The sequence below is a fragment of the Ammospiza caudacuta genome, chromosome 1 (assembly GCF_027887145.1).
Source record: "Ammospiza caudacuta isolate bAmmCau1 chromosome 1, bAmmCau1.pri, whole genome shotgun sequence".
NCBI lineage: Eukaryota > Metazoa > Chordata > Aves > Passeriformes > Passerellidae > Ammospiza > Ammospiza caudacuta.
This window is the reverse complement of record NC_080593.1, coordinates 23514240-23529223: the sequence shown is the minus strand read 5'-3', so window position 1 is coordinate 23529223 and position 14984 is coordinate 23514240. Positions and strand designations below refer to the sequence as shown.

Here is a 14984-nt window from a genome sequence, read left to right as displayed (position 1 = left end):
CACGATTAGACTTTATATTAATATCAAAAGAGGGTTGCAGAGGTGGCTGTACAGAATTAAAATCTAGGTTACTAATGGCAGAGAACGATCGCCCATAATTACTCATTCAAAATACATATATGGCCCAAAACAACATTAATAATTTATAACAGGCCAAAAAATTATGAAAATACTCAATTTTGTTTCCACTTCTTAAAATATCCAAATATACTGTTCCAGGGCTATTCTTCTACATTAGATATCTTTATTAAATGAGCATTTAGTATTTTTTTGAGTTTTCCTCCTGAGACTTAACAGTTAACACTAGGAGGATGTAGGAAAAACATCCATCCTCATCCCACTTATGGGGAAGAATAAATAAATATATTTTATTAGTTGAATTGTAAACTATTGCTACATTTTAAGGCAAGAATCTTCCCACAACAAGAAGTATTCAGTGCACATTTACTTTAATGGGTGGTGCCCTAATACCCAATATTGCTGTGGCTGGTTTAGTTTGTTTATTTCATGGAGAATCAGGCAATATAAGCTACAGATGAAAACTGGCACCACAAAGCTTGTCCTTCACAGAAAAGATTCTGGTATATGGAAATACAAAATTTCATTTTTTTGTTTGCAATTTGGCTGAAAGTAAAATGCTCTGTGAAGTCTGAATGCTGCAAATGGTGCCTGAGAGGCAATGCCTCTCATTAGCTTTGCTGTCTCTCTGGGTTATGGGCTGTGTGTCAGCACTGGAAGCCTCTGCTTTGTCTGGAAACCTCAGTTTCTCCCCTCCAGTGGTTCCACATTCCTCTGAGACAAAGCCCAACTGAGGAGTCACGTGAGGGAATAATCCTAAAGGAGAGGTGACTGTCCATGGGAGAGCAGGGAGAGCGGAGCCCCGCCTGTGCCTCCCTCCCAGTCATTGTCATGGAGACATTGTCCTCCGCGCATTCAAATGTCATCCCAGACTAGTGGCCCGCTGCAACTCACACGGCCTTTCATGCCCAGACACTTCTTAAGCATGAGCAGACCACAAAGACTGTCTAGTGGGAATTGCTTGCTATCCTAATATTAATAATGCAATATAGCACACTCATGGCACTGAGGATTCCGCCTTTTGTCTCCTAAATTTATGAGCAAACAAACTGGAAAGACAGATAAACAGCACTGCAACTGAGCATGAGTTCATGCAAATATCACTAATATCTTTCCTGCCGCATAAATGACTGTAAAATTACAAACCTCTACACTAAAAATTATTTGAAAATGAATCTTCACAGTGCTGAAGACAAGTTATCATGCATTAGAAATGAACTGAAAATAGGCTCCATACTATGCCATAGTACAAGGAGATACAGCATTGTCCTTCCAAAAAGTTATCCATAATAATAGTAACACTTTGTTTTCCTTCCTCCAGCTCTGAAGCTGATTTGGCCATGACACATTGCAATTTAAAAAAATAACGTCAATAAATATGTAGGCACTACTTTCACACCAAATGACATAGAGTATATAACTGCAGGGAAGAAATCAATATCTCCTAGCAATGGAGGATTGAAATACTTGTTCTACCAAGTGGAGTAAATGACAATAAAATGTGATGACCTCCCCTCTCTGTTCTGCTTCCTTCTTTTTTCCTAAAGAGACTCCCATTATTTTGGAAATCCTGATCATGCCTACTTGTTTCAGTGTGCTTATTTCCAGGCATAGATGCTCTCCTGGGCTTTCACTCTCCAGGCTGGACAGGCTTTCATCAGGACAGCTGTTCAGCTTCCTTGGTGAGACCATCCCTCCCAATTCACTTTCCATACCTCTGTGCATTATGTTACCCACTCTTTTTATAAAGCAAATCAAGAGATTGTGCATTCTACTACTTACAAGGAGTGCAATTAAGTGACTGCATTTCACATGACAGGAGACAAGGTGACCTGTTACAGTACTGACACGAAAACACCAATAAATATATTGTGTGAACCTTATGAGCTCCTTGATTTGGTGGTGGATTTCCTTTACTGGGGCATACCTGGGGACCTGAGGGACAGTTCTTCCATCCTCAGCCCCCACACGTCACTTAGGCCAGATGGGCAGTTTATACAAAAACAGCCTTGCACTGGACAGCTGCTTGCTCAGTCCAGTCCATTTCACTCACTGTGCAGAGTCCAGAGAATATGGGGGGATTTTCTTTATGGTTGAATAGAGGGCAAAATTCAGTCTATAACTTTCATTTTATATCAATAGAAATAAGATAATAGATATCACAAGGAAAATGTAGACCAATGCCTGGAATTTTTCCCTTGTGTGTTATATTTAGGGTATATTCCAACAGTATGGTGATCTTATTCTTCAGTATTAAGTAAAGCACAGCTGGAACAGTCTCATAAAGCCATTATGTTGTTAACATAAGAAAATAATGGCACTAAAAGTACCAGAGAGCCAAAAAATATCTTGGATTCTGCAGTTATCTTTCACAGCTTAATACTAATTTAACATTTTACAAAATTGATGTTACAATTTCAACTGTGCTTAGTACTGTCATTACTGGACTCAAACCCAAATTGCTTTCAGCTGCCCACCACAACTGCATCTTATTAGCCTTTTCAGGAAAGCCAATTTATGCAAATCCAGTATTAGTTAAATAATTAAACTGACCCTCAACATTCATGTATAGACACTGTCTGGCACTAAAAGATGCAAGAGAAATTTAAACCTCCCATCTTCAGTGCTTAGGCTTCCATCTTTTCAACTGCAGCAGCACAATGACTGTTTATACACATCTATCTGAATCCATCTATTAAAAAATGCATTAAAAAATTAAATTGGCTACTGCTGTGCTTTTATAGCTCTGCTTTTCTCTCCCAATCTGGTTTTACACTGAATTTTGAGATTTCACACATATAAAGCACTACTGGCTACTTTGAGCTTTTGATTAAATCAACAGTGACAAAATCTGGCTGATCTGCAGTCTCTCAGTCTAGAATTTCTCTTTTATGCAGACCTTTCTCCACTGTAATTACTACAGTTTTATCCCCTGAAGCTGCAGAGATGAAGACTTAGATGCACAGTATATAGTTTTCCACAGTGTTTTAGCAACATTGGGGTACCCCGAACAGAATAAATTCAGGGGAGTAGTGAATGAAAATGATTTTTCAGTACTGATTGCTGGACACACACACAGCTGGACTGCAGCTTCCCTGTGGCTTGACTAGGGCAAGGCAGGCAAAAATTGTGTTCCCACACAGCAGGGCTGAAGAGACACTCTTAAACAATTTATACATGTAAAACGGATGACAAACAAAAATGAAACTATTTGGATAGGGGTGCAACAACAGTCACCTCTCTGGCTAGCAAAGAGAAAAAAGTAATTTTCCAAAATGATTCTGTGCTGCTGAACACACCCACTGATAAGCAACCAAATAAATAACCAGCACTTCTTGCCTTTAGAGTGGTAAGTGTCACCTCTGCAGCTTTACTCTGCTCTGCACAGCTGAGCTGGCCCGAATGACGCCATCCTCCCCTCAATTGGCCAGGCTGCTGTCAGTCCCTGGCTTAAATGGACACAGAAGAAAGAATTCAGCACCCTGTGACTGACACTCAGGATTGCTGGGATGCATGTGCATGTGGTGAAGCAATACAAATAAAGGCCACTTTTTGTTTTGCTTCAGTGAATTGTCAAAGAGATTTAGAAAGCCAGGGGATCTCATTATGGTAATACAGGTTAAATACTTTAAAAGCATATGGTGTTACCATCCTGAATGAAGCTGTCCCTGCTGGCTCCAGGAAGCAGACAATAGGCCAGAAACACATCTCGTGTCTCTGGCCCACCAATGGGAGCTGGGGATTATAAATCACCACAAGAAAACGTCACGTGCTATCTGGTATCAGGTAATGCCTTGTCTTTTCAATTACTATTTGACTCATCCTTTCCAGAGAGGAGCAAGCTTTAGCCATGTATTCCACTAGCCAAATGAAAACAGAGCTCTAGAGTTTCTTGTCTCAATAAAACAGATCTGTAAAGATGGATGACTTTAGTATATACAGTACAACTCAACAAGACATGCAGAGATGAGGAATGGTTCTACAGAGATGCTTCCTCCCCATGGAGAAAAAAATATCAATGGAAACCATCAGGCACAAAAGAAAAACATTTTACTTTATCACAAAACATTAAAGATGCGTAGATATGGTCAAAAGGCCCCATCTAATTCAGTGCTGACAGATTTTTCTGTGTGTGGTGATGCTCATTACCACCACATATTTGCTAATTTTCTCCAGTAGAGAGCAGCCTCAGCATTGACCTTGCTAAGTGCAAATGTCAGGATTTTCCCCATGGGTACTGGAATAAATGTGTTGTCTCTTCTTGGAGCCCAAGACAATGACACAGTGTGGTCTACAAAGACCCATTAGAAGTCCAATTCTGACAGATGTCATCTAAGTTTTCAGAAACATGTCCTAGGCTACTGCATTTTCAAGTGGTAAGTTGATTTGTGAGTTGTAGACAGGCAGCTGAAGTACCACAGTATTTTAAAGACAGCAGAAATTCTTAGAGATGTACCAGTTTCTGAGGGCTTAAGACAAGCTGTAATCAATGATGGAGCCAATTACAAATTTACTGCCTTTAGTCCCTCTCCTTCACCAATCTGCTAGAGACTGCTGCTCCCAAAGTCAGCAGATGATGTCTCAGCCATTCCTCCCCTAATCTTTTTGTCTTCCAAACGTGGATTTAATTCAGTGGGTGCACTATCAAGGCAGTAACATCTAGCAAGTATGTGAGAGAAAGGCAGGAGGTGATAACTTCTTATCACAGAAAGCCTTGGTACAAGATCTTTATTGGGTCTCTCAATTTTAATTCCTATTTTACCCCCAAACCAGGGAAATTAGCGGGGGAGGGAGGAAGGGAGGAAGGACATAAGAGTAGAATTTTCTTCAGCACCAGGTTCTGGAGGCGGTTGAAGATGGTTCCTTGTTTATGTTTCTTTGTGGGTTTCTCTAATAAATTCCTTTATGATGTATAAATGCATAAAAATATATAAAAAATAAAACCTTTCCTTTACACATGTTAGAGGATTTAGTGAATAACTATATACAGATTTTTCTCTTTCACAGCTTCCTGAAGGATACTGGAACACCTCAAAATTCCAGCCCTTCCTAACTTCCCTGCCACCTCTATATATGCATAAAGTCAACCCACAAAGTTGAGTGAAACACATATGTGCTTACCTTGTCCAGGAGACAAGTTAGAAATATTTGTTTGCTATGGTTGTCGAGGGTTTTTTTGATAATCAGATCTATTTCCTTGCAATATTTGACCCTTCTAATTTTTCTTTATCCCACAAGTTGGGATGTTATGTGATCATGCTTGTTGACATTTTAACATCTTGTACTGTTTGCCTCCACCTCTCTAACTCTACTTGCCTTGTTTACCTGTCAACTTCATGGCCCTGAAGAGCTACTGCTATCTTTCCTTTTGCTATTCATGCATCACTTTGCTTCACTGAGCCTTGTGAATGGAGACTCTGAGAGAATATATTGTAATAAATACCCCTTCCCTAATGCTACGCTCCTGCTGACTGCAGCTCTAATCTTCTGCAGGAGTGACTGACTCAAACTTATCCATTTCACTGACTGAACATCCTGCTTGCTAGTCACTACTCTACTGCTTGAAATCACAGCCACCTGCCATTCACCAGATCTTCTTTTCACACTACCAAATCTCCAGTCTCTTTTCCCAACTCCTTTCATTTTCCACACTGACTCACACCTCTACTTGCTTGGTAGTCTCAGCCCTTTAAAGGATTCCACCCATTCTAATAATTCCTCACTCAAATCCATTGTTCATGTCCTCCTACTTCCCTAAGAATTTTAGTTTCATGTCATTAATCTCCAGCTCTCCACATGGTACAAGGACCTCTGTTTGGTCCTAATACTCTTCCAGGATTGCCTGCTGGTCCCCATCTCATGGCACAAGTCAAATACTACAGCAGGGAGCTGATATGTCATTGCACAGTAAGCACCTAACAGAACAAAGTCGCAAGCCATAGTGGAAAAATGTAATCAATAATGTACACATCACAACACTTGCTAAGTGGTTTCAGACCCTTCACAATGAACATGCTATTCTGTATTAAAACTGTGGCTGAGCAGCCATAACAATATAGTGATGCATGTAGAGGGTAGATATGGTTTTCTCTTTCTGTTCATATATAAAAATTTAAACCAGTAATTCGTACCTGCTCAAATAGATATTCAGTAAGAATTATCCAATGGTTCTTTTGCACTATTTTACATGCTCATCTGCAAAAACCTTTCATTGCATATTTTATAAATAAAAAATTGCATTTATTTGGAAGCAAGAGAAAGGAGATTCTGTACATGAGAACTGAGATTCTGTACATAAGCTTCTACACAAAAGGTCTTTAGCACAGATGGGCACATTCTAAATATACTTTAGATGGATGATATGTCACGTTAGAACAGACAAGGTTGAAGAGATGTCTGCAGGGACACAGCCCCAGGAAAAAGTAGGGATTAGCTTGTCAATAAGGATGTAAACAGACTGCTCTGAGGCAGCCTCATTTCTGACATTAGAGAATCTTAAATGGTTTGTTGGCGAAGAGCTTGTGCAAAAACTGGGCCAGGCTGTCAGCACCGAAATCTATTCATTCCAGTTTTTCAGTAGTTACTGCCTGTCAGGCAAAGACTCTACAACATCACAGGGTTAAAAAACCCAGTTTTACATAAGCATTCAACAGTAAACCCAAATGTAATTCATTAGAGAAAGTTATGTATGATACTGTATAAAGCAGACTTAACTAAATATAAACATCATGTGAATATCAACTACATTTATAGGAGACCATACCTTCAAATAGATATAAGAGCAGCATGTGCATTTATGTCAGCTCCTAGAACTTCTGCAACAAACTGTTGAAATGGACTCAACATGCAAAAGCAACCATGTCTTTAAAAACAAACACACACAAAAAAATGGCAGGCCTTGATTTTTTGAATGAAAAGAACCTGCTCTTAAGGTGTTTCGTGAAACACTGTGGTATGAAAAGATTTAGAGAAGCATAATAAGCAAAGCAGCTATATAAAGAAATACTGCTAATCTGGAAGAGTCTGCCAAGTATTAAATCCCTCTCAACAAACACCGGGCTGGTGCACATGGGCAGAAGACAATGGGCAGAAGACATGGTATAACTCCACCATCCCCTTGCTGTAATTTGAGAAGTGGCCTCTCTGTTCACCTGGCCTTCCCAAGTTCTGCTCTGCTCTTAAAATACCAGAAGTCATAATGCACACTATTGCACTGCTGAATAACAATGGTTGAACAAAACTAGTATTAGTTGATCCAGTGGTACAGATCATAACCACTAACGTGACAGCACCCCTTTATCATGAACATCCTTCTGCTACCAAGACTTGCAGCCTACTAGATAACAGAATCATACAATGGTTAGGGTTGTGAGGGACCTTAAATCATAGAATTTCTCCTCCTTACTCCAAAATTTAACAACAGAACTTGCAAGAGGTATTTTCTCTCTTCCTATTTTACCAGGGGGAAAAAGTATCAGTCCAAATTAGAGGCAAACTATTATTTAATATACCAGCACCAACTTCTGCAGTATTTTCAACTCGTCAGTGACACTCATTCCTGAGTGCTTACACTCTTCCTGTGGACTGCAAAACTGCAAAACCAGAGTATCAGCCTGCATATGGACGTGCAATTGAGTTTTGTACTTTGTTTCTCTAAAGATGACTAATGAACATTTTCAAAGATATCCTTTCCAATAATCACTTCTTACCTGCATTATCAGTTGTGAACATAGGTATTCTTCAATGTTTGCTGTTTGATACACCTTTGCCATAACTATTGTTTTTTCCAAAGGCTCTCATGCTTTCTCCAGTCTCTGGCTGTAATCTTACATTCGGTACAGTAAAAATAGAAGACACTGTAAAAAAGAGTGTCAGTTCAGAAATTTTGGTTTCTTTTTGCAGTAAAAGCAGGAATTTAACAATAATTAATATATAGGACAAACACAACACATTAAATACATATACCACCTATTTCTGCCAGTAAGCAGTGCACAAAATCTGAATGGAAAGAAGCTGAATGCATTATGATGGAAATTGTATGGTGCAAGCATTCTTAGCTGCATACAACTTCAAAAAAAACCTGTTTCCAAACTGTGTGTGTTTATTTGTCCTCTACACCACCATACAATTAATAACTTCCACTTTCAAATTTCTGCTGAGAGAACTTAGAAATAAAAAGGTAAAACATGCAGCAAGGTTTTTCAATAATTTGATATCGCATATTACATCTTCAGAATCTTGATATCAGAACTGAACTAGTTTGACTTTCTTTTTTGAATTACCAAAGACAACTAGGTTTGTTAAAAATATCTCAAGAACTCAAAAATCTTTTACGTGAAGCAATCCCCTTTTGCATGAGCTAGAAAAACGTTGACAACTTCAATGTCACACCAAGCAACCAGTTATTAGGAGACATGATGATAATAATCACATCAGTCCAAGTGCAAATGGTTAAGAACTAACATACTGATAATATGAAAACTCATTTTTACTTAGAATGCCTCAATCTGATGAGGAAAAATCAATGACTTTTAATATATCCTGAAAACAAACCTCCATTGAACAATGTCCTCGTGAGAGCTGCCACTGCATGATTCCATTGTGAAATGCTAAAGAACTAATCAGGACCATAAGAGTTTTCTGTTTTGCACTAGCAACTGGCATATCTGTAAATTTCTGGAACTACTTTTTTCATCTATATGTCTTTAAAAGACCTGGCTATTGCTTTAGGCACAGACCTTCCCACTGCAGTTTGACATCTCAACTTGCATTTCCTATTCTGTTATCCTTGGTAACACACATTGTTAATGACAGATATTTTATGCAAATAAAAGAGTATGAGTTCTCAAATATAAAAGTAGAAATGGGAGGAATGATTTTTAAATAGAAAATAACAAGTACACATATTTAGTAAAAGGGATTCATCTATAGATTACTGCTCAATTTTCAGATGAATGAAAGCTATGCTGCATCATAAATTGCATTGTATTCCTAGACAAGGTGTTTTTAACAGAACTGCATTGCTCTTATGTTTTTAATGTATTATTTTCAAAAACTGAAAGTGGCTACCTTTTAGACAGAGCTTATCTGGAAATTGAACTTCCAACCCAGCTGAAATTATGCCTTGAAACTAAACCAAGTAAGACAAGCAAAACTGTGCTTCTCACATAAACTAACTTTGCACACATTTTTAAAATAAACCCTAATTAAAAATATACTGTAAAGTATTACAGAGAATACAAATACATAGTACTAAAGGTCAAAACGAGAATAGAAAGTCAAACACTTCATTTTTACTTTTTCAGTGTAGGCAGAATCACCATATTGTTGTGAAATATTGTGATTCCGAAAAAACAATTTTCTGATAGAAAATCACTTGACTGATTCATCCTGTTTGCTTTTCTACCCCCATATGAGTCTTTCCCTTGTTTTAAGTGCTAAATCCCAAAATTTACAATTCAGCGTTAGACAAAAATATATTCCATGATGAATCCTACTCACTACAGAGATTTGCAAAATCAATGGTGGTGTGCAAATTAGAAAGCACTAATTTTTTTCTACATAAAGACTTGATATGTTTATAACTATATTTAATTAACTATCAATAGTGTTTCTTGATGTAAAATATTAGCAAAAAGAACTAGAACCACAAAAACTGGTAATTTCACTTACACAGTAAACATTTTCCCAACTCTCTAAAGTATATGACTTCTTTGTTTTGTAAATATGTTTACAAGTATATCCAAGTCATACTAAATAGAAATTATTGTAGTATTTGATACTGGGATTGTCCTTTCTTGCATCTGGATTTATGCTTCATAATGATTATCTCCTAGACACAGAAATAGTCTTTCTGTAACTCAAAATTTTACTGGAGGCATTTAGAAGAACCTTGCTTTAAAATATAATGATTTTTCATCTTTATTCTCCCCCCTTCAAAAGGTTTCACTGCTCCTGATGTTTAACGTTATGCAAAGACGTGTTTCTGCCAATGAATATCGCCTTATGGTTATGCTTCTGCAAATAACCTGCTGTGAGCTGATAAAAGGATTAATGCAGCCAAAATTCTTAATCTGTGAAATTACAAATTAAATTCTCATATTAAAAATACCACCCTGAGGTATTTTTTGTGGTTTTAATTCCCCTCTGGTGTTCTGCATACATTGTGCTTGTTAATGACTAGGACAAGACTGTCTCTGTTGGCAGCCTGCTGCAGAGTGATAATGTGTAGGCATTTACTTCACTGATAGAACTGGATTTAACCACTGACTGATAAACTAAGTGGCAAGTGGGTAATAAGTCCATATTAACAGAAAAGTGCTACTGCAGAATTCAGAATTCAAAATCCTGGCTAGACTAAATCACACAGTCATAAGGATTGAGATGTCACCACTGCAGAGTGATTTTTGTTTTCCATTTGGTGGAAACTGGATAAATGAACTGGCATTCTTGATGTTTCATTAGTTCTGAAGAAAAGAATCTCTACATCAGTTTCTGCAAAGGCAGACTTTCAACAGCAGCTGCCTTAACTTACACTGGACATTTAAATTTTCTGCTTATCAAGTACCAGAGCCAGCAAACAGTGGTGGGTCACCATGGCAGAGAAGGAAACTGGGAATCTTTTTGCTGTGCCAGAACACAGTCTATGACAGTGATGGACATAAATTATTGGTGATATTTTGGTTTAATCTTCATATTCTAAAAATGGGAGAGTGCTCTTCAGAGCAGAGCTGGGAGTAGGTACTTGGATAGCCAAGCCACAGAACCAGCTCAAAATGTGACTACTACAGCTGTTGAGGATGGAAAAGATAAACTTCAGGAAGACAAAAGTTTTTGTACCGACACAACTGTAAACAGATTCTACTGTGGATGAATATTCAAAAAGAGAGCTTGGTTTTTAGAAGCAAGCTTTTAAATCAGCCATAGTTACACACATATGTTCCATTGTTGCATCTCTGAACTTTCTGCCTTGAGGTACTGGATATAGATATTTAGCTAATGGATGCATGTTTGAAAACAGAAAAGAACATACAATGCTGTAATGCAAGCATCTCTTCACCATATTGAGTTAAAGCAAAATGCTGACTGTTATTCCCTTGTGAAACCTTTTTATAATAATAGAATCTTCTCTGAATAAAAAATATCATTCCTGATACTATTTTTTTCCCTAGAATAAATAGCTGTGTGCTTTTAATGCTGAAAAACAACATGCAGACATACAATATAAATGATTTTAAATTACTAAAAAGATAATTGGCAGCATACATGACGATAGGATAGGATTTCTGCCAAGCCAACTGGAATGCATTCAGTTTAATAAAGGAAGCAAAAGGATGTATGAAAATAGTGAAAACATTCTTAGCTAAGAATATCATCTGCTATCCTCTTCAGTTAATTCAGCAAATTAACTGATTGTTTACTTTGTGTTTCCCAGACTTCTGAATGCCAAGTCCTTTCTTAAAGAAGGTTACTGTTAGAACACACAGAGATTCTGTGAATCAAACACAGCTTGATTTTTATCCTGTGCGCTGCAGCTAGTTAAGAATTACTGTATGTTATAAGTGAAAAGCACTAAATATGTAAATTGCATTTTTCCTTTTGCTTTATGACAATTCAGAGAATTCTATTGGCTCCACACATAATCAAATACAAAGATAGCAGGCTGCAGACTGCAGAGCAGAGATAGCAGAAAAAAAAAAAAAAAAAAAAAGAATCCATTTTGTCCAGTGTCAAGCTAACTATGTAATTTCAATCTACACAATTGCAGTCACGTATTCTGTGTGTGGCTCTGTGTGTCCATGAGGCTGTCTGTATGTGGGGGCTAGCACACACACATGCATCTGCCTGAACTAGAATCTTTGTTTCTGATCCATTTGGAGGTGGTTATACTCACTATCAGTTAACTCCCATAGCCGTGGGGGCAGATCACTGAAGTACTCGTGGCTCAGAGCTGCCTGTGCTGACAATCTGTTCTTTGGGAAACACTGGAGTAGTTTGGAAGCTAGATCTTCTGCATGGTTCACACAGCTCAGCCTGAAACACAAACAAGAAGGGTTTTCTGGAAAAAAGTGTAATTATTCTGTTTCTAATTCCATCTCCAGCCAGCACAGTTGAAACACCAAGTTTTAAATAGCCAGGAGTGCTACCAGGAAAAGTGCTCCTTAGGTTAGGGATTTGATTAATCATTTCTGTATTGACAGCTCAAAATTCATACAAATTTTACAACTACAGAGCATATAATACACCATATCACATATGCCCTGCCTAGTATGCTAAAGCATCATGAGCAACAGCATCTTGAAAGCAACTGTTTTGATTCATCCATTTACATTTTACTGAGCATACTGACAAACTGAAAATTTACAGTGCTGGAAACAAATGCTTATTACCATCTGAACACATGAAACCCAAGCTTACGATAACATCAACATTCACACAACTTAAGGAAGTATAAAATTTTAAAATCCAGCGATGCTTAACATGCAACAGATTCATCATGTTTTACAAAGACATTTGTCTTTCAGGAAATAGTGACTTCTTATTTGTTCATACATTCACGTGGCAGGGAATTGACTTCTCATTAAGTGTTAATGCAATGCAAACATTAAATTTAAGTGAGTTATCTTTTCTAAGCTTCCTACAGAAACTGAGAAAACTTACTGTTTCACTGGGACCTAAATCCTTGGGAATATTATAAGAAAATATAATCTAAAAAGTAATAGACTTGAAGTGGAGACAGTAAAATGGTAATCAGCAAGATGTGGCCTGGGTCTAGGAAGCTACAGTTACCTCCTAAATTTCCACAGCCACCAAGCTTTTTGTAATATGCAGTCAAAAAAATACATGCTGAATCTTGTTGACATCATGTTGCTGTTATTACTAGGAAACTTCATAAATTCAACCATGCCTTTGCTCAGTAAAGATGTCTTACTGGGTAAATGCCAAATTCTATAAAAGGTTTTTCAATGCACTGGTTTCTCAAAACCAGTAGATATTAGACTGCAGTCCAAAATAACTCAGTCTTTGAAAAAGATTATGTTTTCCTCTAAAATCAATAATCCTACAGCACGTTTCTTGCAAATATTAATTTTTTTCAGCTCAAGCTGACTTTCCAGAAAAAAAATCAAGAAGGTGGATTAAGCAGCATTACTCTTTTATTGGATTGACATGGCATGATTTATATGAAACAGTATAGGCACAGGTGAAAATTGTTTCTTCAACAAAGAACAGACAACACTGAAAACACTAAATAAATAAAAAAGATCACTACAGTGAGAGATTTAAGTTACAAATGTCATATACACAACCTTTTGTCCCTGTCCATACCATCATCAGTGTGAAAAAAAACCCCTAATTTCAGATATTAATTTTAAATTAAAAAAAAAATAAAAGTCAAAAGCATCTATCCTAAATTATGTACTGGCATATGCATGATATGCTGATATCTGCAATCATTCAAAAAGTATGCCACTGGCTGTCATTTTAATTTCTAGCAACTGTATGCTAGATGGAAATTTGAATACTGTGCCTATCTGATCTCTTCTTGAGAACTGGCAGGATTTACGTCCAGAAAGTACCCAGGGATGAATTGCTTAGGAGTGCTGACCACTTTAAGGCATTGTATCTCATCACCCATAATCTTACTGAATTCCCAGGATTAGATTTCAAAATTGCTATTTCAGGTTAAACAGATGATGAACTCCAGTGTGTCTGATGGGCACATCTTTTTCTGTTTGCATTTTCAGTTTGTGACAAAAGAAAAACACCTTGAATGAAAGACTCATTGCTCATAAATTGCATTTAAATTAGAATAATTCCAGACTATTTGAACTACCAGATTGTTGAAAATGTTCAGTAGGCTTTTGTGACAATTACAGATAACTTCATTACAGAACACAGCAAGATATCAAGACAAAAGTTATTATTAACAAAGAAAAGGAAAAGGAGTGGCAAATATTCAAGGATAATTTGTATTAATTCTTCTACACATCCAAAACTTCCATGGAATGGTGATTATATTGAATCTGTGAGCCCTGAGTCCTAATCCCCCCTGCACCAATGAATCGTTCAGAGATTGTGTCATACCATTTCACCAATGTAAATTTTCCCTACAGAGGTACCTGCAAGATTTTAGGAACTATAGTAAACCTGCTCTGTCTTGAATGAGAATTACTGTTAATTCAGAAAATTCAGTCACTTAAATAGTGAAATATTACCCTACAATATAAGAATTATACCATTCCTTAGTTGATCCATACATATAGTGGAGATGCTAATTAGGTGAGGCAAAGCAAAGCCAAAGAAAATAACATTCAAACACCAACAGATTCTGACTTGCAGGTGAAATTTTGGATGCCATCTGCAGCTCCTTGAACAGACTGATGCTGACATTTTGACTGCATTAATGGTCACCAGTCTATCTGGCATACTGCTAAGATCTTTCTGCCAGAAATTCAGAAAAACTAATATAAACAGAACAGGTTTTGAAGAGGAACAGTGTAGAAAGCCCGTCACCTTCCCAGTTTAGACAAAAAAAGATACATATTTACTGAAATCAGTTGAGAAACCAAAGATAAACATCAAATAATCAGCACACTATATATTTAATATAATAAAAACCCAACAAAATATCTAGGGCTGCAAAATAATCACATCAACTAATTAAATAATTATGAAAAATCAGTCATAATTGGTACCAGTTTTATAGTTAATAAATAGAAAGAAGACTAAATTCATTGCACAATGTGCAAAAATATTTCAATCTGCTATTATTATTAGATCTATCTTCCCTGATCACCTTCCAAGTAGTGCTGGGGCTGTGGGGTTGGTGCTACTTGTTTGTCAGTGCTTTGAAGATTCCAGTTGCTACATTATTAGGATTATGTTTCCAAGCATTTATAGATTTC

At 37.1% G+C, this 14984-nt stretch overlaps 1 protein-coding gene across 2 annotated transcripts in view; it reads right to left on the bottom strand.

The window, feature by feature from the left end:
* Positions 1 to 14984, bottom strand: part of CDK14 (cyclin dependent kinase 14) — a 310857-nt gene that overhangs the window by 54941 nt on the left and 240932 nt on the right. For both annotated transcript variants that reach the window (XM_058806832.1, XM_058806840.1), the window contains 2 exons: positions 11972 to 12111; positions 7788 to 7934 (listed from right to left, as the gene is read on the bottom strand). In XM_058806832.1, the coding sequence (XP_058662815.1) occupies positions 7819 to 7934; positions 11972 to 12111 (256 nt within the window). In that variant the 3' untranslated portion in view covers positions 7788 to 7818. The remainder of the gene's footprint in view (positions 1 to 7787; positions 7935 to 11971; positions 12112 to 14984) is intronic.